Source organism: Eupeodes corollae, chromosome 3, assembly GCF_945859685.1.
Source record: "Eupeodes corollae chromosome 3, idEupCoro1.1, whole genome shotgun sequence".
NCBI classification, from domain to species: domain Eukaryota; kingdom Metazoa; phylum Arthropoda; class Insecta; order Diptera; family Syrphidae; genus Eupeodes; species Eupeodes corollae.
The window spans coordinates 30173979-30197467 of NC_079149.1; the positions used below are offsets into that span (position 1 = coordinate 30173979).

Consider the following 23489-nt stretch of genomic DNA (forward strand, 5'->3'; position numbering starts at 1 on the left):
AGTCTACTAAACATGTGAGGAAAAATTGGTTTATTGAAAAGTAATTGTCAGCGAATATATTCTTATAGCTGATCACTGACTGATATTACAATATAAGTCCTATAAAATAAGGGTTTCACCTCGGAAAAAGAAACAGTAAGCTGGAAATTTATTGATTCCTTCCTTTTCCATTCCAAGAAGTCTGATAATAATGAAAAATAGGTTTTCGCGAATTTTGGCGATTCATAAGTTACAACTTATCAAACAGTTACTAAAAGACCAAAAAGAATGTATTTCTATAAAAATGTCCACATTACTATCTCTCATTTCAAAATTGACCTCTTTTTCGCTTTATTTTGCAAATTGTGTTATTTGTAAATATCTAACAATCGCTTGCACTTAGCTTAATTAAGATTGGATTGCAAAAAAAACCCACATCAATAAAATTAATTAAATTCAATCGAGGCCTTGAAAGAAATCGATTCCAAAATCATGAAATTCACTTGAATAATTTTTAAATGATGTTAAGTACTATTCTCTACAAACTCTATAACAGTCGATCATCTCTAATGGAGATGGCACAACAGTTTAATATTCACCTTTGCTGGGTGCCGGGCCATAGAGAAATTCCAGGTAACTGTAAGACATATGAACTCGTCAGGAACGGTACAGTACAGCCCATCCTACCACGTTTGGCAAGTACTGGCATACCAATCGCTACCTGTAAACTGCTGTTAATGCAAGACGCTGTGAGGACGACAGGCACCAGGTGGAACAACATCACCACGTGTCAAGTCACAAAAAACATCTGCCCATCAATGGATTTAAAACGTTCAAGGTGCCTGCTCTATCTAAGTAGATCGCATATAAGCTCGATAATAGGTGTCATAACCGGACACTTTCTAATGGGAAAGAACGCCATGAGATTAGGCGTATTCTCAAATGACTTTTGCAAAAGCTGTATGGACGAGGAAGAAACAGTTCTTTATTTTCTCTGCACATGCCCTGCTCTGGCTCGAAAACGCAAGAATCACCTAGGAGAGTTCTTCTTTAACGATCTAAACGATCTAAATCATATCAGCATATTCAACCTCTCAAATTTCGTAAGGGACTCGAACTGGTTCCATTGAGCTTTGAAGGAATCTTCAAGATTCATGTGGTATCACAATGGGCCATTAAACTGGCCTAAGTGTGTCCGTTTCCATCTTGGACAGCCACACCTAACCTGTAAGTACTTTTAGTGCATCAACCTGTTAGCAGAGTTTGTTTTGAGAAACCTCATTTCATAGCTTTAGTTGCTTAATAAAACTAAAAATTACTATTCGTACATCCTATCGGGTTTTATTAACATCATATTCGTAAATCAATTTTATGGTTAATTTCACTTCATGCACCTATTTGTATTTATTTTATTAAATCTTTATTAATGTTTATGTATCCTCTTCAATTCAAAATAAATGTAAATTATTTTTATTTTACACGCCATTAGCTATTTGTTCCATTATAAAAATATGCATATAAAATATGAACAATCTAATTTTTAAATAGAAAATATCTTAAATACAACGCAACGACTTCATAAGTATCTTAAAAAAATAAATTTAAAGCTCTAATAAGCATTGAGTTTGTTCATAGTGTACATTGTAATTGTTACTCAAGTTTAAGTACCTAACTTGCCCGTCAGTCTTACAATTTGCTATTTGCATATACTAGTTAATAATTTCACCGACCATTGCGTTTGAAATTTTTAAACGCTTCTTTTCTTTGCTTTGTTTCCGTCCATAATCATAAGCATACAAGTTTAAGAACTCTTGTTCCTTTATTTTGTGTTTTTATATCAAATTTAAACTTATTCATAACAATTTACATTACATTCAACCAAACTCAAGCATTTTGCCGGCTTTATGTTTTATTCATAATTTGTAATGCTCTAGATTTTTATACAAATATACGTTATAAGAAAAAAAATAAAAGAAAGAGGCTATAGGCTAATTAAGGTCGAAAGAAAAAGAAGAAGTTACATCCATATGTATGTACGTTACATTAATTTAATTGGAGCAAAAAGAAACTCTAAGACGTTCGATTTATTGTTGCATAAAATGTTTATGCTCAAGATCGATACATTTTTGTGCGAAAGGTGTCAAAAAGGCAAACAAAAACGTATGTATTTGTTTTTCTTAAAATTTGAAAGCTTTTAAAGTTTTATACTTTCATTTAAACGGAATTTGAATAAAAATATATAAGTAAATAATTTCATTTGAATATTCAGCAGACATTTTTTTAAATACAGAAAGAATAGTTTATTTAATATTTTTCCAAATTGTTTTCCAATACCAGGCTTGATTTTAAATATCCCAATATTTTAAAGGTTGTCACTTTTCAAGCTGTCATTTTATGACACTTGACAAGTCAATATTAAGTCATTCTTAAAAACAGAATGAAATATATTGAAAATGTTGAAATTCAAAACAAAAATGGTGCAAATGTTGCAGTTAAAGCGTGTGAAATTAAAGCTTTCTTAAGTCGTCCGCATCGTGGAATTTGAGCTGCTGCGACAAGATAATAATGTGGAGGATTGATACCGACAATTTAGAACATTGTTTCCTTAACATAAACTCAAGTTTGCCGATCTTTTGAATTCGACCATATACCTATGACATTACACCGTATTTTACATATCAACTTAGGTTTAGGAGGCTTGTGCAACTAAATGGATTGACGCGGAAGTTACCTAAAAAATTTCCACCGAGATCTTGTGATTTTACACATTTGGACTTTTTTCTTTAGAGAGCTGTGAACGATTAGGTCTATGCCAATAATCCATGGAATTCCTGATGTTAAAAAGAGGCTGGGATGCAACCCACACTGATAACTTCCCATCCCGTCTGTCGATTTGTCTTACTTAAAAGTTTGTCTATATGTATTTTTACCAAATTTGAGCACTATTTTTTGTAGATTTTATTTTTTATGAAAAAACGGACTGTTGGATATTTATATAAAAATTACTGAATATTGAAAACAATATTTTATCTGAAATAAAATAAGTTTGAAGCCAATATTTTTAATTTTTGAAAAGCTATTTGAGCCGAAAGTAAATTTTTACCAAGTTTTAGTATTCTTTTTTTTTTTAGAGTTTTATTTTTTGTGAAAAAACTGTCAATTAAATTTTTCTCAAAATTTGTCCTAATGTTGAAAACAATATTTCTTATAAGATAAAATTAGTTTGAAGCCAATATTTTAAATTTTTGAAGAGATATTTGAGTCGAAAATCAATTTTTACCAACTTTTATACATTTTTTTCAGGTTTTTATTTTTTGTAAAAAAACTTTCAATTCGATTTTTCTCAAAATTTGTCCTAATGTTGAAAACAATATTTCTTATAAGCAAAAATTAGTTAGAACCTATTATCTCAAAGTTTTTAAAAGATATTTGAGTCGAAAATCATTTTTTACGAACTTTTTTTAATTTTTTTTCTGTTTTTAATTTTTTGTACAAAAAATGTCAAATCGATTTTTTTCAAACTTTAACTGAATGTTGACAACAAAATGTTTTGAAAGATAAAAGTGAATTTAAGCCAATAACTCAAAGTTTTGAAAAGATATTTGAGTCGAAAATTAATTTTTGCAAACTTTTATACATTTTTTTTTTAGGTTTTTATTTTTTGTAAAAAAAACGGTCAATTAGATTTTTCTCAAAATTTTATCAGATGTCAAAAACATTATTCTTCGTTGCACAAAATTGTTTTAGAGATGAAATCATATTTCAGTCGTAAAATTTTGGAGGTGACAAATTTTTTTTTTCAGTTTTATTGATTTATAAAAAAAAACCGTTATATTGATTTTTTTCAAAAAATATACCTGTTTGGTATCACGTTACAATATATTATAAGAAATTTAATTCAAGTCTCTAGCTTTTTTGGTTCGTAAGATATTTAAGGTTAACCAAAATTTTCACCTTTTTTTTCAAACTGCTATGGTAAAAAAACCACCCACGCAATTTTCTTGAGAGCCCTTTCTGCATCTTTCTGCCTTATTATCTGCGTAAAAAAATTTATTTGAAGTCGATATCTCTTCTGGTTCTTGAGCTATGGACGACGAAAAAAACGTCGCGAACGTACGGACGTACGGACGTACAAACGTACGTACACACGCACGCACAGACATCTTTCTAAAAATCTTTTATTTCGACTCTAGGGACCTTGAAACGTCGAGAAATGTCAAAATTTTCAATTTGACAAATCGGACCCATTACAATAACTTCCTATGGGAAGTTAACGAGAAAGTGAAAACGTGAAAATTAAATCCGTAGATAACCAGTGTATAGTGACTCATAGCTCTCATTAAATTCTTCGTGCGAGTCATTTCAAGTATGGAGGATTATGTCGAATCCAAACGTCCGAACTTATTTATGACAAGAATAACGCTTGGTAGATTTGTCAATTAATCTTGCAGTACCAGTGAAAAAAAAACTTTAGGTGGTACAGGCAGGGATTGAATCCAAGACCTTCGCTCTGAAAGTCCTACGCACTAACCATCACTCCACGGATATTATTACACAGAACGCTAAGAGCCATCATATTGACTATTGTGGTAGTCAAATTGACTATTAAATAGTTGAAAATTCATGAAAACGATATGCGTTTCAAACCGCAACTGATATTTCTCCACTGTCTTCTTCTTTTTATCAATAATATAAACATCACTTGGTTTTTATTAAAAAAAATTGTTTTCTTAATAACAAAGATAACATTTTCAGGATAGCTAAATATCTCTTCAGAACAACTAGTATGGAATTATGCGACACCACATGCCGAAGATGATATCCTTGATGCGTAGATAACGGTTTTGAAAGTAGAAAGGGTACTAGAGTCACACATGGCAAAGCAGCCAGCACAGACGGGATTTCCGCAGAATTCTTCAATTATACTTCCACCGAAAAAATTGGGGCAAGCACTCAATATCATCTTTAGTTTTGCTCTACATCCCGATTGCTTCGATGAGGCTATTAAATGACCAATACTTTAAAAAGGTGACCCAAACGACACAGCAAATTATAGGGGAATATCATTCCTTAATGCAAGTTTGAAGATTTACACTTCAAAAATTCCAAATAAATCGAGGACTACGTCAAGGATGCAATCTCAGCCCATTGTTTTTTGCGTCATTTCTTGATGACTTGGTTGATTGGTTTCCTTGTGGAGTGGAGTTTTAAATCTAAAAATAAAAGTAATTATGTATGCTGATGACATTGTCATTTTGGCAGAGTCACCAGCTTGACTTCAGCTTACGATCAATAGGCTATATGATTATTGTAAAAAATGGGGACTGGAAGTAAATTCGGAAAAATCTAAGATAATGGTATTCCAAATGGTGCAGGACGGGCCGCAAGAGAAGAAAACAAGGATTATGTTTATCTTACACCCCAAAGCCAAGACCGATGCTGCTAGAACGAAAATTTTCAATAATAGCAACATATCAACAAACGCCAAACATGAAGTTTTTAACGCAACTGCAAAAGCAGTTCTGTTTTATGGAGCATAGATCTGGGGTGTTCGGATATACAAGTTGTTTAAAACTTGCTTCGATTCTTCCTTAGAAGAATTTCTCCTCCCTTTAAGTACGCCTAAGTACATGTATCATTTGGAAACAGGCCTTTCGATTGTCTTTGCATCAACATTGAAGATGAGCGCAGACTATTTGATACAGGTGATTAATATGGACCGAAACCGATTGCCAAATATTATGTTGAGAAGTGTCATGCGTCGAAAAACTGGATTCTACAAGGATTGGATTGATCTTGCTGAAAATTGTCCTATCATTCTAGAACATGGTTGTATTAGTCTCCAGATGCAAAAAAAAAACTGTACAAGGTTATCGAATCGATGGATGAAAATGAAAGGAAGTCAATTATAAAAAGACGAGGACATCTACGGAAAGGGACATTGATTAGAACTATTTTTAAAGTAAGAGGTGAACTTCTTAACCTAAATTGTTTTGCCACACAAAAACGATTTGGTTAATTCTAAGGAGTGCTACCATCAAGTTCATAGGCTGGAGTTATAGCTATTTCACGGGGACCAACCCGATCATCAGACTCCTTTAGTGGTGCTTAATCGCTTTTATGTTCAATTTAATTTTTGAAGAACTTTTTGCCCGAGCTGGGCTTGAACAAGCGACCTAGTGTGTGAGGAGCTAGTGCACTACGCACTACGCCATGCCACCGCACCCACATGAAAGTTGTAAGCCAATTAAAGGTTTTTTTTTTCCGTTCTATCGAACTATACTGAACCGATTAGCATTTTTCTAAGCACACACAAGTAATTGTTGTTGTTTTATTCAGGTTCCTTCTATTGTCTCCTCTCTTTTTCATAAGCCAACGATTTCGATTGGATTCGTATGAGGAGGGAGATGAGGCGAAAGAGTTGACACTGGTCAAGATTTTTAATTTTTACAATTCTAAGAAGGTTTTAAGGCAGCTGCTTGCCGAATTTACAATTGAAGTTCAACTCCAGCCTATGAACTTGAAGGTAGCACACACAAGTTGTTGTTGTTTCATTCTAAATTTTCGATTTGGTTAATATTTGCTCCTTATGCAATATGGGAGTGAACGAAAACACTATCCACTTCATCGGTGTATATCTAATATTAAAGGAGCTAAGGAGACTCTTTTTTGGAAAAAGCTATCTAAGCGACAACGAAACAATAAGTTACCTAAATGGAGAAGATTGGTTGCTGATCCAAAAATATACCACCGAGGCGATGATCTATAGAAGAATCATAGATGAAAATTTTTAAACTACCTTTTTCTTTTGTGTCTACAAAAAGTAATGTTTTTCTTTGGATTTTGTAAATAAACTTAAAGTAAGCAAATTTCCATTTTTCAGTAAAAGTAATTAAAGTAATTTTGTTTTGACTAAACTAAAAGTTACAACTACTCTCCTTTTTATTATTTTATTGAACTAAAAGTAAATTATGCTACAAGTCACTAAGTATCAATTACTTGAAAAAATAAATAAACATTGTAAGTTTTTAAATTGAATATAAAATTAAATAACATTGTCACTCGGGCAGACGACATTTTGTCATGCCTTATTATTTATTCCTTAAACCAAAAAATGTATGTGGCAAGAACCTTAAAATTATTGAATAAAAATATCTATCTTTATTATTATGATAAAGGTTCGTCATTATGTATTAAAATTTACTTTTAATAAGTGGTCGCCACAGCAGACTCAAAGAAATTCCAGACATGAAGCCACTTTTTGCCCTTTGGGGCCTTATGTCAACAATAACAAGCCAAATGTTATCTTTCAATATTCAATAGTCTCGGGCTTATCTTCGTAGCCAAGCAACGTCATATAACCTCACAAAACAGTCCAGGGATGTTAAATTGCTTGATTTTGGACCCATGACATGAAATAATACGTTCAGCAAAAGTTTCCTTTAACAAATTAATTGTTTTCTTGTGTTATTTTTGTTAATAATTTGCACAATTTGCAAACCAAACTTATCATAAATCAAGTGACAGCTGTCAAAAAGACCAACTCCGAAAAAAAGTATTGCCACATTAAAAACCAGATGTCTAATAATGCAACTAAATGTCAAAAATATTAGTTATAAAGAAATGATTATGTGTTTACTTTTGTTTAATAAATTATAACGCACCAAATAAAATATTATGACTTTTATTAAGTTGTCTTTTCACGATCCTAATGCATTCAATTTATTATTACTTATTAATTCGATTTAAATCATCTCGAAAAATGTTTCACATATTATACACAAATCCAATGAATCTTTTCACCAAAACTTGTTTTTTAGCTTGACTTTAATATTTTAAATGCATTTTTGACATCATCAACTCTACATTATATTCTTTTAAATGTCAAATTTAATTGTCATTATATGAAAATAATTCTATAAACATATAGTTCAAGGAAATAAAATTGAAGAGTTGTATTTCTTGTTTGAATTCTTTTATTTTTAGGTCGGCCAAGAATAGACTGACTCACAAAAAAGATACAAATTTGCAACAATATTGTTAGGTTAATTCTTGAACAAAATTAACATAAGTCTAATGCAAATCTACATTTTAAAACAATCCGTTAACAAATTGAATAAACCCCACTTAACCTGATAGTACATTTATATGTGTGTATATTGTGTATATAGAAAAACAACCTAAAAAAACAAAAACAAATCCAAAAAAATATTTACATAATGAACTTGATTATATGAAATCAAAGAGAAAAACATAAAACCCAAAAATATACAAAATATCTGCGTGAATGCTAAATTTTCGTTAAATAACGGATCAATCACAAGATACTCGCGAAGTTCAAAAAAATAATAATCATGACGACTTCGTCTTGGACTTCAATCTAAGACGACCGACGAGACGCTGAAGTTGATGCTGATGATGATGATGAATAAAAAGAAAGTCAACAGGTTTAGATATTTTTGACGGTTGTTTAAAAGAGTTACATGCAAAGTCGCGGTTTTAAGACAAGTTTATCTTTTTAAAAGTGCAGTTAAATGTTTCTTTTAATTTTAGTTTTAGCGAAAATTTATTTTATTTATTGATTTTGAGTAGGATAGACAAATTAATTAAGAAACAAAATCAAAAAATCTGCACTACTTAAGTCAGCTGATATAGTTAAAAATATTGAAAACTGGTTAATTAAATCGGAACTGAGCGTCTCGCGTTAGTTTAAACGATTTAATGGGCTGTTAAATTGGAGTGCTACTTGTATTTTAAAGTGTACATACCTACATACTTGAATAAATTCATAAATGTACACTTAATTATCTGGTTTTGTCTGAATCATTTAGAAAAAGTTTGAGAAAAGGTGGAGAATTATGTAAATTTTTAAGGTATAATCGAATACAACGGGTAATCATCAAATTAAGTTAACTTTATTACTATGTTTCGTCTGAATGTGAAGAGAAATAAAGATATTTTATATTGGCCCTCACAAAACAAAAATATAGTTACTTTAAAAATAAATGTTTAAGCTAACGTATTTTGAAATGGGTATACGATCTCGATTCTAAACAAAAAACATCCTAAAATTACACAAGTTAAAAAAGAATTTGGGGCTTGTATTTATTTTATTATATTTCAGTTAATTTTATATCATGCCAAAGGTCTTGGGTTCAATCCCTGGCTATGTCATCTTTAGTTTTTTTTCATGGATAAATTCTGACAACAGTACTCGCACACAGGAATGGTTGAGAGTTGTAAGTCACTAGGACTTAGGTGTCAACGGACTGTTGCGCCGTTACAATTATTTCCTTAAACTGTTAACAATTTTCAAGAATCTCTTTAACTTAGTTTTTGTTCTTTTGAGGGCAGACAAATTGATTTCATAGTTTTTGATGGAGGGTTACAAATTTTACTAATTTCAATGACAGGCAAAAATATATGTTACACATACAAAATCTAGAATTTTTTTACTTTTTGGAAATATAAACTTTGTGGAATAACTTTCAAAGCTCTATATTAATGTTAGTTACAAATGCAAATGCAAATGTAATTGTAATTTCAATTACTTGTAGTTGTAATTGAAAATTGTAATGGGCTTTGAAAGTTCTTGACAGAAAGCATTTTTAAATTACACTCAAGGTAATTTATTTTTAACTTCCCATAGGAAGCTATTGTAAACGGTCCGATTTGTCGAATTGTAAAGTTTGATATTGTTCGAAGTTTTAAGGTGCCGAAAATCTAAATAAAAGCTTTCGTACGTTCAAGAAGCTTTTTTTCTAGTTCATATGAAAAGAACCAGTTGAGATATCGAATTAAAAATAACAAATATGTACATACAATAACACAGAAAGATGCAAAAAGGACTTTTAAACAAATTGAATAGTTGGTTTTTATACCATATCAATTTTAAAAAAGTGAACATTTCGGTTAACCCAAAATATCTCAAGGACCAATAACACAAGCGACTTGAATTAAATTGTATGTTCTATAATGTGACGTGATACTAAACTGATATTATATTAATAACACAATCAGGTAACGTTTGTTTTTTATAAATAAAACAAACTGAAACCAATATTTGTCACCTCGAATGTCTTACGAACAAATTACGATTTTATAAAAAGAATAACGTTTTTGACATCTGGTAAAATGTTGAGAAAAATCGAATTGACTGTTTTTCTTTCATAAAATAAAGAAACCTAAAAAATTATAAAAATTATTATTTTCGACTTCAATATCTTCTAAAAATTAAAAATATTCCTTTTAAAATAATTTAACCTTATAAAAAATATTGTTTTTAATATTCAGTAAAATTTCCAACAATACATTTTTTTTCAAAAAAATTATAATCTACAAAAAAATACTACACCAAATTATTAAAAATCGATATTCGATTCTTGATATCTCGGGAATAAATGACGGTAAGGGATTTAAAATGCTTTCATTTTATGATGAATTTTGTTGTTAACGCAAGATAATTGGAAATATCTAAAACTTTCAAAAAGTAATAAAAAATGGTATTTGAATAAAAATCTCCGTAGATAAAACAGTTCTAGAATCAAACTCATTTTTATAGTGAAATATTGTTGCAAACTTTAAGTAAATGTTTTAGAAAAATTTAACTGACCAATTTATTTTTTAAACATGAAAAGAACAACTTCAAATTTTGTTATTTAACATAAATCGTTGTTATTAATATTATGTTAAACTTTTAGACAAATCTACAAACGGTCACGAATGGCAAGTTTAAGTAGCATCCCATCCTCTTTTTGTAAGAATTGATTCAGATATTATTTCTTCAAATTAGCCACATTATGAAAGCTATGATATTATGTACTATTTTTAGAGCTTATTTGGTTTATGTACCAGAGTTAAGAAATAATGGTTAAGATTTCATTTCTGTAATTGATTGCATTAGTAACTGACTTTTTTTGCAATAAAATTACAAGTAATTCTGATTGAAAATGTAATTATTATTGAAACAAATATTTTTTTTAATTACTTGCAATTGTATTCGAAAAGATACTCATTTCAATTAATTGTAATTGTAATTGAAGAAAAGCATTTATTGAACATTTTAATGGATTTATTTAAGTTCTTGAGGGAAATTAATTTTAAATTACAGTCAAGGCAATTGATTTCCTTATTTTAATAACAGGTTATTCATTTGTGGTTTCAAAAGTACATAGCTGGAATTCGACAACTGTTAAACTTATTTGTTAAACCAGTTTTTGTTTTTTTGAAAGTCTGGCATTTTCGAAAATAGATCGTTTAAAACCTACTACAAAAATGGTGATTCTACCACAGCCACATATTGTGTTATTGAAATTTTTGTAAAATTTGAGGGTTTTGATGTTAAATTTAAATAAAAGTTTTCTTTAGTAAAATCTTAACATTTTATTTTCATTTTTTTTTCATTCGACGTTATTACTTCAAGGATAACAGTAAACCGCTGAATTAAAGATAAAATAATGGCCTTAACCAGTTTATTTTGACAATTAATACCAAAGACATCAAACTTATTGGTATACACCACCGTCAAAACGGAGTTTTTTGAAATACGATTCACTGAAACATTTTTGAGCATACCTTCCACATCTGCACGTATCTGCAGCTGATTTTGTTTGTGCTTTAATATGAATGTATAGAGCATATGGTGGCGTATCTGCGTTTTTGGTATCTTTTGGCGCTTTTTTTTTTAAATCAAAAAGGTAAAAAAGGATTTTTTCTTAGTACTAAAGCTTCAGACTACTTATAGCAGGTTTCTTTTATAAATAACCAATACTTATTTTTTTTAGATAATCAAAAAAATAGACCAATTAAATTATTGAAGGAGTGAGAGAATTTATTTAAAGAAACTTCGAAAAAAACATCTCAAAATTTGCTGAAAATTTCGCAATTTCAGTAAAATTATTTTTCAACTTTGAGGGCTTGTAAATCAGAACATAAAATATATATGTATGTTAAAAATAACTTTTAAATCATACGCTCGGGTTATCTAAGAGTACTTTAACATACAGTTTAAGAGGATAGATATGACTGTGCGTCGTAGATTCATCAAATGGGTGCTAAAACAACTGGCGGTGGACTGCGATTTTTCGAACAAAATTTTCTTCAGCGACAAAGCATATTTCTTGCTCGGTGTATTTGGGGTTCTAAGAATCCTCAAGTAATTGAATAGAGGCCATTACATCCACAAAAATTCAATGTTTGGTGCCCTCTTTGGTCCGGAGGTGTGATTCGACTTAACGTATTCGAAAAGTACGTTGGAACCACTGTCACGTCAATTCGGAGCGTTTTGGTCATAATATAACCGACTTTTGTTTTGCCTGCTATTGAAGAAAATACGACTTAGAACACATGTAGTTTCAACAAGACGGTGCCACATGCCACACAGATCGATCTAGTATGACTTTATTTCAAGAAACATTTCCTGGCCGTTGAATTTCTCGTCATGGCGATATCAACTGGCCACCATGCGATTTGACAATGCTGGACTTATTTTTTGTGAAGCTATGGCTGATATACCGGCTTATATGTGTCAAAAGTATTGTCGAAAATTACCTCAATAGAATTGATGCTTGTAACAATTCTCGTGGTAGTCATTTTGATTATGTGGTGTTTCACTCATAATGTCAAAGTTAAAATTTTATTATAAAAAAGAAATATCATGAACAAAATATTTTATATGCGTTTTGTTGACGTTGAATTTTAAAACCGCAAAATGGATAACACTGTATCTGGTTTTACTTGAATAAGGTAAGCCCGAGACTTCCCTTAATTTGTGGCTATACTTTTCTGGTCTTTTTTTTCAAATAAAATTACTCCTCCTTCAATATAAAGTTCATTTTGTTTATTTTATTTCTTTTTAAATTGATCTAGACCACTTCAACAATTTTTGATCATTAATATATAACTAAACATTACAAACATTTTTTAATGTACACTGGGGTGTATGTGTACTTATTTTTATTTATTTGATTTCTTTACAACGAATTGTTCTTTTATTTTTGTTGATTTAAATATCGTTCTTTTATGAAGGAGTACTTATATGTATGTATATATTTTTGTTATTTTCAAAATAAGTTGACTATTGAAGTCACGTTTTTCTTGAACTTGACAATACAAAACTTGCTTATTTGAAATGTTTGCAAATATACAAATAAAAAAAAGACTGGGATGCGACCCACACTGATAACTTCCCATCCCGTCTGTCGATTTGTCTTGCTTAAAAGTTTGTAGGTTTTCGCGTTGGGTTTAAAAAGTTGTCAGTTGAATTATTCTTACAAATTTTAAATTTACGAGTAATATTTTTTGTATAAAGAAATAGTTTAGTTTGAAAATTTAGTTTTGTTAAATAGATTTTAAGTCGAAAACAAATTTTTACCAATTTTAGTAGTATTTCTTAAATTTTTACAAATTGAACAACTGAATATCGAAAACAATATTTTCTGTGAAAAAAAAAAAGAAATTTGAAGACAATATTTTTAATTTTCGAAAAGCTATTTGACTCGAAAGTAAATTTTTACCAACTTTGAGTAGAGTTTTTTTTAAAGTTTTATTTCTTATTTTTCGTTGCACAAAATTGTTTTGTGCATTCGTAAAATTTTCGAGGTGACATGATTTTTTTCCAAAAATATGTATGTTTGGTATCACGTTACAACATAAAATATAAAATTTAATTCAAGTCTCTAGTGCCATTGATTCTTGAGATATTTAGGGTTAACCAAAATGTTCACTTTTTTTTAAACTGCTATGGTAAGAAAACCACCCACACAATTTTCTTAAGTGCCCTTTCTGCATCTTTCTGCATTATTATCTGTATAACAAAACTTATTTGAAGTCGATATCTCTTCTGGTTTTTGAGCTATGGAAGACGAAAAAAACGTCGCAAACGTACGGATATACGTATGTATGTACACACGCACGCGCAGACATCTTTCTAAAAATCTTTTATTTTGACTCCAGGGACCTTGAAACGTCGAAAAGTCAAAATTATCATTTAATAAACTAAAACAAAAATTTAACGTAGTGTCAAAAAAGTATGTCAAGTAACGTCTATTTTGAAATAAGATGCATTGCTGGATCATGGACTCTGAATCCGAGCATAAATGTTTCATCTTACAAGTAATAAAGTGCAACTTCTCTTTATTTATTTTTTTAAAAACATTTTAAAAGGTCGAGTCTTACAAAACCTTACATCAATTTTTTTTAAATATTCTGGTATAACATTTTAAATTGAATTGCTAAGTTATTTAAAACTTGATGACAATTGTACTTATTTCAAACGATTTTTACTATCTCTAAATATTTTCTAAATTTGAAATCACAAAATATCTACATTAACTTTAAGTAATTTGCTTAATCAATATGGCTTCTGAGCTAATTTTTTTTTAATCAAATGAAGTTAAGTTAATGGTATTCGATTAAAAATAGAAGGAGATAGATATCTAACAGGTAAATTTTTGATTCCTTACAAAAACACATACGAGTATATTGTTATGTTTAAAAATTTGCAACTTTGCATTAAGTCAAACGAATATGAAATGATTCACATTGTTTAAAAAGTAAACACTACAATTTTCTTAATATTTTTTCCATAGTTCACTTGATTTTTAACAATAATCCCAATTAAAAATAAATGTACAGAAACTTATATAATAGGGCACTGTACTTTTAATACCTAACATCATATTGATCATTGAACTTTTAAATATATACATGGAGACTTAATTACATTCATTTTTCAAGTTAGTATCCCTTGTAAATTTGATTGTGGGAAATTTCAAGAAAAATCTGATACTTTTTCTTTGCATACAGGCTTTCCATCAAATTTAATACCTGATATGAGAGTCTATATGTCAGTGGTGTATATTTGCCATTGCATGTTAATTAAAAACAAATTTGAATAAAGTTTCACTAAGACCTGACTTCTTCATTGTGGGTGGGTTACGTTGCATTCAATGATGTGAATTTTATGGTTTTAAATAAATCAACAAGACAAAAATAAATGAAAACATCAATTTTTTTCCATTAGACCTTTAATTAAAAAATAAACTCTTGAAATGCCCAAAATTATGTTTTTATCATGATGGTAACAAAACCTTTATTTACATTTCTCATAACCTAATTAAGTTAATTTTAACATAATTCTCGTTTACACATAACGCACATAGCGGCTACCAAATCTGCCAAAAACAAAAACAAAAGTATGCCAAGGTCTTAAATTATGTGATTGACCGAATCTGAATTCTTTGAATGCATACATTATTTATAATCGGTGGTGATGGCAATTATGTAAATTAAAAAAAAATATCACATTACAAGCCCATTTTATAGAATACAAATCACATCTCCATAAAACAACACAATTAAAAATTAATACCGCTCGATCGTTCTATAGAAATAAAATTTCTTTTCAAATTTAAATTTAAATTTTAATAATGCATAAATTGTGTTTTATCGTAAATCAAAAATCTACCGTACATTGTCCTGCTTTACAAACTTATTCCAACGGAAAATATTCAAACAAATCAAAATCAAATTCAAAACCAACCAACAACAACAACAAAAACAACCATTTAAAACCAGTTAATAAATTCTTGCACTGGATTCAACTGATTTAGGCAGAATAAAACCAAAGCTTCTAATAGAAGAAAAAATAAAATAAAAACTTGTATTTTATATTAAGTTGTTGATAAAAATCTACATAAATATGGGGTACGAGCAACCAACAACAACCAACGACGCACGTCACAAAATTGTGTGTTATTAACGGTCTATAGTCGAGTAGCCATTAAAGTTGTATTCACCATATAACCACAATTTAAAACACGATGAATGCATTCAGTGATACAAGACTTGTTCTTTAATTGGATTATTCATCTGTTCTTGGACGATGCGACGATGTGTGGATGACCCAATTATAGCCGAGATGTTTGGTGACCTTAAAATATGTATGAATGATTTGAATATAGGTATGCTTAGCAAGTCCAAAGATCCAAATGAAAATTCATAGAAAGATAGGGATCTCTGTATTGTGGTGCATCCACGGTAAGACGCACATTGTGATTTAAATGTGGGCTCAATAGATCGGTAAATAGAAAAAGGCAACGGTTTATTTTTCTCAAATAAGATTAGGGTTAACGCACAATGACTTAAATTAATTAGATTGTCAAGATATCTTAATTTCATGGTTATAAATGAAGGTGTTGTACTGAAAGTAATTGATGATTTGTGTATTTAATTTTAAATGCATATAAAATTCGAATTAAAATGTTTCGTCTATTGAAAAAAGTAAGGCACATTCAAATTTGATGCAAGGCGTGGTATACGCTTTGATTTGAGACTTGGAAATACTTAAGGTGTATTTTTGTTCAAATAAAAGACGTAATGCATGATTAGAAACCAAGAACTTGCCTTTAATAAGGAATATAAGCTTTTTTCTTAAGGACTTTGGGACAGCAGTTTTATTGTTCTTATCTAAAGATTTTATCCCAAGTGTCTTACAATCATTTAGCTCTGAACATGCAAATCATTGTAAGGATATAATTTACAGAAATATGTATTACAATCACCTGTACACACAATTTTTAGACGTTTGACGCTCAGGATACGTTTGGAATGAAATTGTACAACATTGGGACAAGACTTTAGCTATTGACAGCAAATTTTTGTGTCAAAGTTATCACTTTTAAAATTATTTTAAATCTCTTAAACATGTTCAACATCAGAAAATATGTTCAGGCTCAGAATATAATATGTCCCAAATAACTTATAACCACTTTAACTAACAATTTTTATTTGTAAAATTATCCGGAAGGTTAGGTCACTTTTCAATAAAAGTATAAGTGTTAAAACATAATTCGGGATTTATAAGCTGACAATTTTTTTGTTGCAAAATGTTCAATGCATGGTATTGTACAAAATTATTAATATTGTTAGACATTCATTTTACTAAACTGCGCCATGTTTAGGACATTTGATGATAAGACCTTGGGACAGCAAACACTGTCAGAAATGTCTATTAGAGGTAAAATCCATAAAATTATATTTTTTGGTATTTGAAACCGTTTAAAACACAATTTTGGGACACTTTAGAATTTAATTGTAAGAGTTTGGGACATAATTTATTAGCTTACAAAATTTTGTATACTTTATTATTTGTTAAGATTATCATAAAAATGTATCATTCTCCAAATAACTTGGAATTATATTCTACAAATTTGTCACAAATATTTTGATCTACCTTCAATTTAGGATATTTGGTTTTTAAATTGGGACAGCATAGAAAATAGTTTTAATCTTAAATTCTTGAAGTTGAATATAGGAAATAATGACATAAATGACAAGAAAAAACTTCATATCTTTCAAAAGACCGAAAAATGTGTCCTAATTATGTCTTACAATAAATTCAATTTAAATCTTTGTGTAAACAATTAAGTTGGGGATGTTCTTGCACCTTTCTCAATTTGACAATCACATAAGTATCTAATTTTCAAACTATTTGACATTTTGAAAATGCTCAAATGACATTTTGGGACATAAAATGCAAACTTTTGGAATTACTAATTTTTCAGCTATTTTGTTTTCTCTACTTTTTTTTCCAAATTAACATTTAAAAATATGAAAGTGACAAAACTGATGTACAAACCTTTCTTGGACTCCGGTTCTTTCCTACCACCACCACGGCGGCGGAGACGGGTGTCACTTTTTGCTTAGTCCCTTTCTCCTTGCAACAACCATCAACTTTATCCGAAGATTGATGCGCTGCAGTTTCGTCATCTTCCAAATCGTAGTACGGACAATTTTCATCATCACAACTTATCGCCGAACAACAGTAATTACTCTTATCTCCATCATAGAAATAACAATTATTCCAAAAAATCCCACCATCGCAACCGAATTTCGTCGAGGAGGGCGGGAAGACACTTTGAATTGTCGCCGTTCCTCTTGATGACGACGTTGCCGATGACACGGAGGCAGGAACCAAAACAGATAAACTACAATTACTACTGCTACTACAATCCGATTGGTATTTTCGCAGATCCGCAGATAGGGCACTTCCGGAGCCATCATCATCGTCGTACTCTTCATCGTCTGCCGCCGATGATGAAGACAATGTCACACAACTCGAGCCACTCGCCGTCTGTTGGGAGTCGTATCGTTTGATAAGATCACCAACGCCATTACCTACACGTCGCCCCCGGTCGTCGGCATCGGCAGACGACAAGGAATTACTATCGGCAGACGACGACGTCGACGTTGTCGATGATGAGCAACTGTTAACGGGATAATTGCGAACGAAAATCTTAACGCTATTCCGCACGTGATCGCTGCTGGAGATGCCGCCGCTGTGGGCTTGCTGTTGTGATCGATGATGATGACCACCAGCATTCTCTGCTTCCTCCGTCCAATGATTGATGTTCTTTAGATCATTGAACTTACGATTCTGGATGTTCATCAAATTGACATCCACATTGCTGATCTTCTCGCTTGATGGCGACTTGATCACGATCGTATTGTTGAGCACAGATGGCGCTAATAGCTCATCAGTTGTTGCTTTTGTTAGATTTTTATTGCTGAAATTCTGAACATCATTAGGGTCACCGCTGCTCTGTTGACCCCGATTGATCACAATTGTCACTTGATCCTCGATTCGTTGATGGTGATCGCCATCGCCATCATCATCAACCGTGGATAGCTTTTTCTTTTGGGTCATTGGTGAAGCCAAAATGATCTTCTTCTCCGTGGTGGTCTGTGAAGAGGTTGACTTCTCAAGGTTTTTCTTGTTATTCTCCTTGACCAATTGATCTTTCGGACTGTCATTAGTGTTGTGAGGATCGTTTGCTGACATCGGGCAGTTCGAGAAAGTGCACTTCTTGAAGCCACACGTGTTTTTAGACTTATCAACGTTATTGTTTGAAGATTTTTCGCAATAATGATCGGCAGCGGCGGTAGTTGGCGATGAGGAATCGGAGAGCTGATTAATGATCAGCAGGGGTTGACGTTTCTTTCGAATGTGAATACGTTCGACTTTGATTTGATGTGGATTCCGCTTGCGGAGCATCTTCGAATCGATTATCTGTGGCAAATCGTTGTCTGAACTCGGTGAAGAGTCATAAAATCGATTGCGATTGATGGATGTGGAAGAAATGCCCTCAGAGGTTTGGAACATTTTCTTTATCTGGCGATTGAATTGTTCATTGGATTCATTTCGAGGGTGATACTCGAAATCACTTGAATCTCTTCGACTTTTCGTCTCGGCTTGTTTTTGAGCCTGCCAGGTTACGAGTTCATTGGGCTCGCTCTTTGATTTTTCTTTGCTAATCTCCCAGCTTCTCGTTTCTGTTGGTTCGGAGTAATTTTTTGATAAAGCCTTAACATCCGCAGATATTTGTCGACTTAGAATTTGATGTACATCTTGCTTTTTGAACTGCTTTCCTGGAATGTCTTTACTTTCAGCCTTATGATCCATCATTTTTTTATTTTGTCGACTCAATTGATCGTTAGAATCCACCTTCTTGGGAATTCTGGAGATCGATTTTTGATCACTCAGAAGCTTTCGATTACTTTTACATTCACAACAGTCTGAGTCGTAAGGTTGGCCTTCCAGTCTTTTTATTCTCTCATCACTCCCAGCTGGCGAGAAAGTCCTTCGTCGAGGAGAATCGGCCTGTCTTGAGTTCAATTTCCGCGAAGGCTCAGAATCAAGTGATTCTCGCTTAGGCACATGATGATTTCTCTGATGTTGGCTAGCCGACTCGAACATCCGCTGAATTTTCGACACATCCGAGGATGATTTTGCACCTATTATAGAGTTTGGATGCCTCATCTGAACCTTTTCATGATCTCTCCTATCGACTGAATCGATTTTTGTATAACGCTCTGTTCGGGGTATACTGACAGATTCTGGCTTCTTGGGAATGTCAAACTTTGAGCGATAATTCCAACTGTTGCTCTTTTCCACTGCTCCTGAACATGACAGTGAGTCTGTGGTTCCAGATGAACAATCCGAACATTCCGAACAACAATCCCGACAATCTGATGAAGATCCAGCGACTTCGATTGGTGACGACGCTGCTGCTGTTGGAATGGCTCGTTTATTCTGAAGAAAATCCCAAGTTTCATGGTGTGACTTCTCGATCATAGTCACCGATGAATCTTTCTTCGACAGCATCTCTGGATGACTATTGGGTCTCTTATAGCCCAGAAATCTATAATCCCGAGTTGGATCACTCTCTATCCGGGGCTTAGACGTGGGAGACGATGATGCTGATGATGATGCAATTGGTGATCTTGGGGAAGGAGTTGATCTTGTAACAGAAACTGCCTGTTTACACTGATTGACATAATTGATTTTGAGTAGCTCCATTTTGGGTATGTCATTGCTGGAGAGACGAGATTCTAGAGTACTATTCGTACTAATGCAAAGAGTCTCCAGGGAAGATGGCTTTCGAATGCTTTGTTCCAAGCGGCCTATTGGCATTTCGTTTTTAAGGTTGAGGTTAATTACAAGATTTAAGGGAGGCAAGTTAATCAAACATCACTTAAAAAAGATTTTTCTATAATTTCAAAAACACAAAATATCTCCGTTTTTTTTTATTTTTCAAGAATTCTTTTTCAAAACTTTGACTTTTACACGAATTCTCAATTTTTTAACAATTATTTAAACATTCAAAAGGATTTTTTCATTTTTTCATATTTTTAGCACTAAGCAAAAACGTTTAACAAAACTTCGAGCAAATCATAAAGATAGATTTCAAATGTATCTCTCAGATACAAATTCAATCAAAAAAACAACTTTAATTGTAATTCAGAGATACGCAACCCGAAATTTTATAAATATTTAATTTCTTTTTGTTGATTTTTTTTATTTCATTAAAATAAATTAATCACGCAAAAAAAACGAGAAAAGTATCTCACAGATAGATTTTTTTTTGTCTTCAAATCAAGACCGCATGCGTACGCGTTTAGCGAGATTATTAAGAATACGAATAATATTATAAAGACAACTGCGCTGCGACGAAGACGAGACGTTTACCGCGACACGGATCGGAGTGGACTAACCGAGGAAAAATGCAGTAAAGTTGATAGTATGGATTTGGATGGTTGAGTTTGTGCTTTGAGGCTCTGATTCGGATTCGGTATTCCTATGGAGGTCGGATTCGGAGCTGGTTGTGGGCATGATGGCGAATGATGATGGGTTATACGACGCAGACCAACTATGCATTGATGGCGCGCGGCCGTAGCTAGCTTGGCTTGTGGTTTGGTATTTTTTTCTTCTTCTTCGGCTTAGGCTCTAGCTTCCTCTTTGGTCTTTTTTTATTTTTCTTTCTTTTTTAACTTTTTTCTTTGTACCTTGTTTACTTTGAAATTGTCTTCATATTGGGTATTCGATGGGCTTGACGACGAAGACTAAGTTTGTCGATAGTTACTTTTGGCTTGAGATGGCTGGGCTGCATTTTGCGGCCGGAAGACAATGATGACTTTGTGTGGTTGGGTTTTAGAACTTGAAAAAAAGAGTGTAATGCCCGTGGGATGTTGATGTTGATGCATGCGATGAGGGGTGTTGATGCATATTGCGTGCATGCATTGTGTATAAAGAGTGCGTTGTGACGTTTGTTGTGAGATAAGTTTATTAGCACTGGCGTGCATAGAAATGGTGTTAATTTTGAGAGTCTGGATAATGTCACATAAGTTGTTGAACATCTATTACGAAAATTTGTTAAAAAAAGACGATAGACCACCTACTAAAATTATAAACGTATAAGAGACACGCGTTTGGGAAATTGTAACGGAAAATTTTTAAGGTGAGTCATAGAATACTACCACCGTACGTCATCTATTTTTAACTTCCCATAGGAAGTTATAGTAATCGGTCCGATTTGTCGAATTCAAAAATGTTGACATTTCTCGACGTTTCAAGGTCCCCAGAGTCGAAATAAAAGATTTTTAGAGAGATGCCTGTGCCTGCGTGTGTACATACGTTCATAAGTCCGTAATTTTGTTCGTAAGTCCGTAATTTTGTGCAACGAAAAATAACGTTCCTAAAATCTGACACAAATTTGAAAAAAAATAAAATAATTTGACATTTTTTTTTGTCAAAAAATAGAGACCTACAAAATTAAGTAAAGTTTTTAAAAACTTATTTTCGACTCAAATATCTTTTCAAAAATTATAGAAAATATTGTTTTCAACATTTCAATTGACAGTTTTTTTTTTACCAAAAATTAAAAGCGTAAAAAATTACTAAAAGTTAATAAACATTGAAGATTATGACTTCAAAATATTTTTTTTTTAACATTTGATAACATTTTGAGAAAAATCGAATTGACAGTTTTTTACAAAAAATAAAAACCTAAAAAAAACAATACTAAAACTTGGTAAAAATATACTTTCGGCTCAAATATCTTTTCAAAAATTCAAAATATTGGCTTCAAACTTATTTTATTTCGCAGAAAATATTGTTTTCAATATTCAATTGTTTCTTATAAGAATCCCACAGTCTGTAAATAGTACGTAAATTTGGTAAAAATTGATGTGTCTATTGAATCAGACGTGAGTTGTTTGTCAAAGCAAAGCGCATTGGATTGGATCTTTGAATTTTATGCCGTTTGAAAGGTTTTAGTTAAGCAACTTCGAACGGTAACTTCAAAATTTTCACCATTTTTGTTTTTGATTTTAAAAAATTCAATACATTTTTGAAAGTTGTATCTTTTAATTTTTAGCAATGATGTATTTTTTGCTTGTTAAATTTCATAGTATGACAGCTTCAAAAGTGACAGCTGCCAAAATAAATCAATTTTTACAACCTTGATCCTTATATCATAGTAAATGCTCAAAATATGAAAAAATGTATTCGTAGGCCAGTGACAAGACGACAATACTGTAACCACAATAAAGCTATTGACCTTTCAGCCCCAAGCTAATTGGCCTAGGAGAATGTGCCTAGTTGGCATGATAACTTTGTCATATGTGTTTAAATAATTATCTAACATATTATGTCCAATCTCTAATCGTGAGTTCCTTTGATTCATTAAGTTTTGGTGACTCACCAAATGGAATGATATCTCCTCTTGTTTCTTTCTCAAAAAAAAAGTATAAAGGTTCAATATAATCAACGTTATAGAACCATTTTATGTTAATTAGGGGTAATTTTACCAAAAAAATGTATCCACAATTAAGCCGGAATAACTCAGGTTGAACCCCTGTTATTCTGTACCTATGTGACTATCAAGGGTCCCTTTTGATAACAGACCTTAAGACGAATTTTTCTGTGACTACGTCACTGCTATTGAACCATACTTTATCCCAGAAAACAAGAACTTTAATTCAATTTCAACAACAAAGAAACGCAACAAGAAAATAGGCTTAAAGCATTTTAATAAAAAACCAATGAAGCATATGATGGCATAGAGCAAGCATTATCATCTTGTCAACGCCTGCCGCCTGCATCCTCGTTGTCGTCGTTGCTGAGGCATGTTTATTTTTTAGAAGACAACAAAAATGTGAACAGACATATT

General features: G+C 31.7%; 1 protein-coding gene across 4 annotated transcripts in view; it reads right to left on the reverse strand.

Annotated features, from left to right (window-relative positions):
- The window catches only part of LOC129952343 (uncharacterized), a 45430-nt gene extending 24953 nt beyond the window's left edge, over positions 1–20477 (reverse strand). For all 4 annotated transcript variants that reach the window (XR_008782297.1, XR_008782298.1, XM_056064881.1 and 1 more), the window contains exon 1: positions 17618–20477. Coding sequence is in view for 2 of the 4 variants with exons in the window: in XM_056064881.1 (XP_055920856.1) it covers positions 17618–20452 (2835 nt within the window). In the remaining 2 variants the exon portion in view is untranslated. The remainder of the gene's footprint in view (positions 1–17617) is intronic.
- Between the last annotated feature and the right edge of the window lie 3012 nt (positions 20478–23489).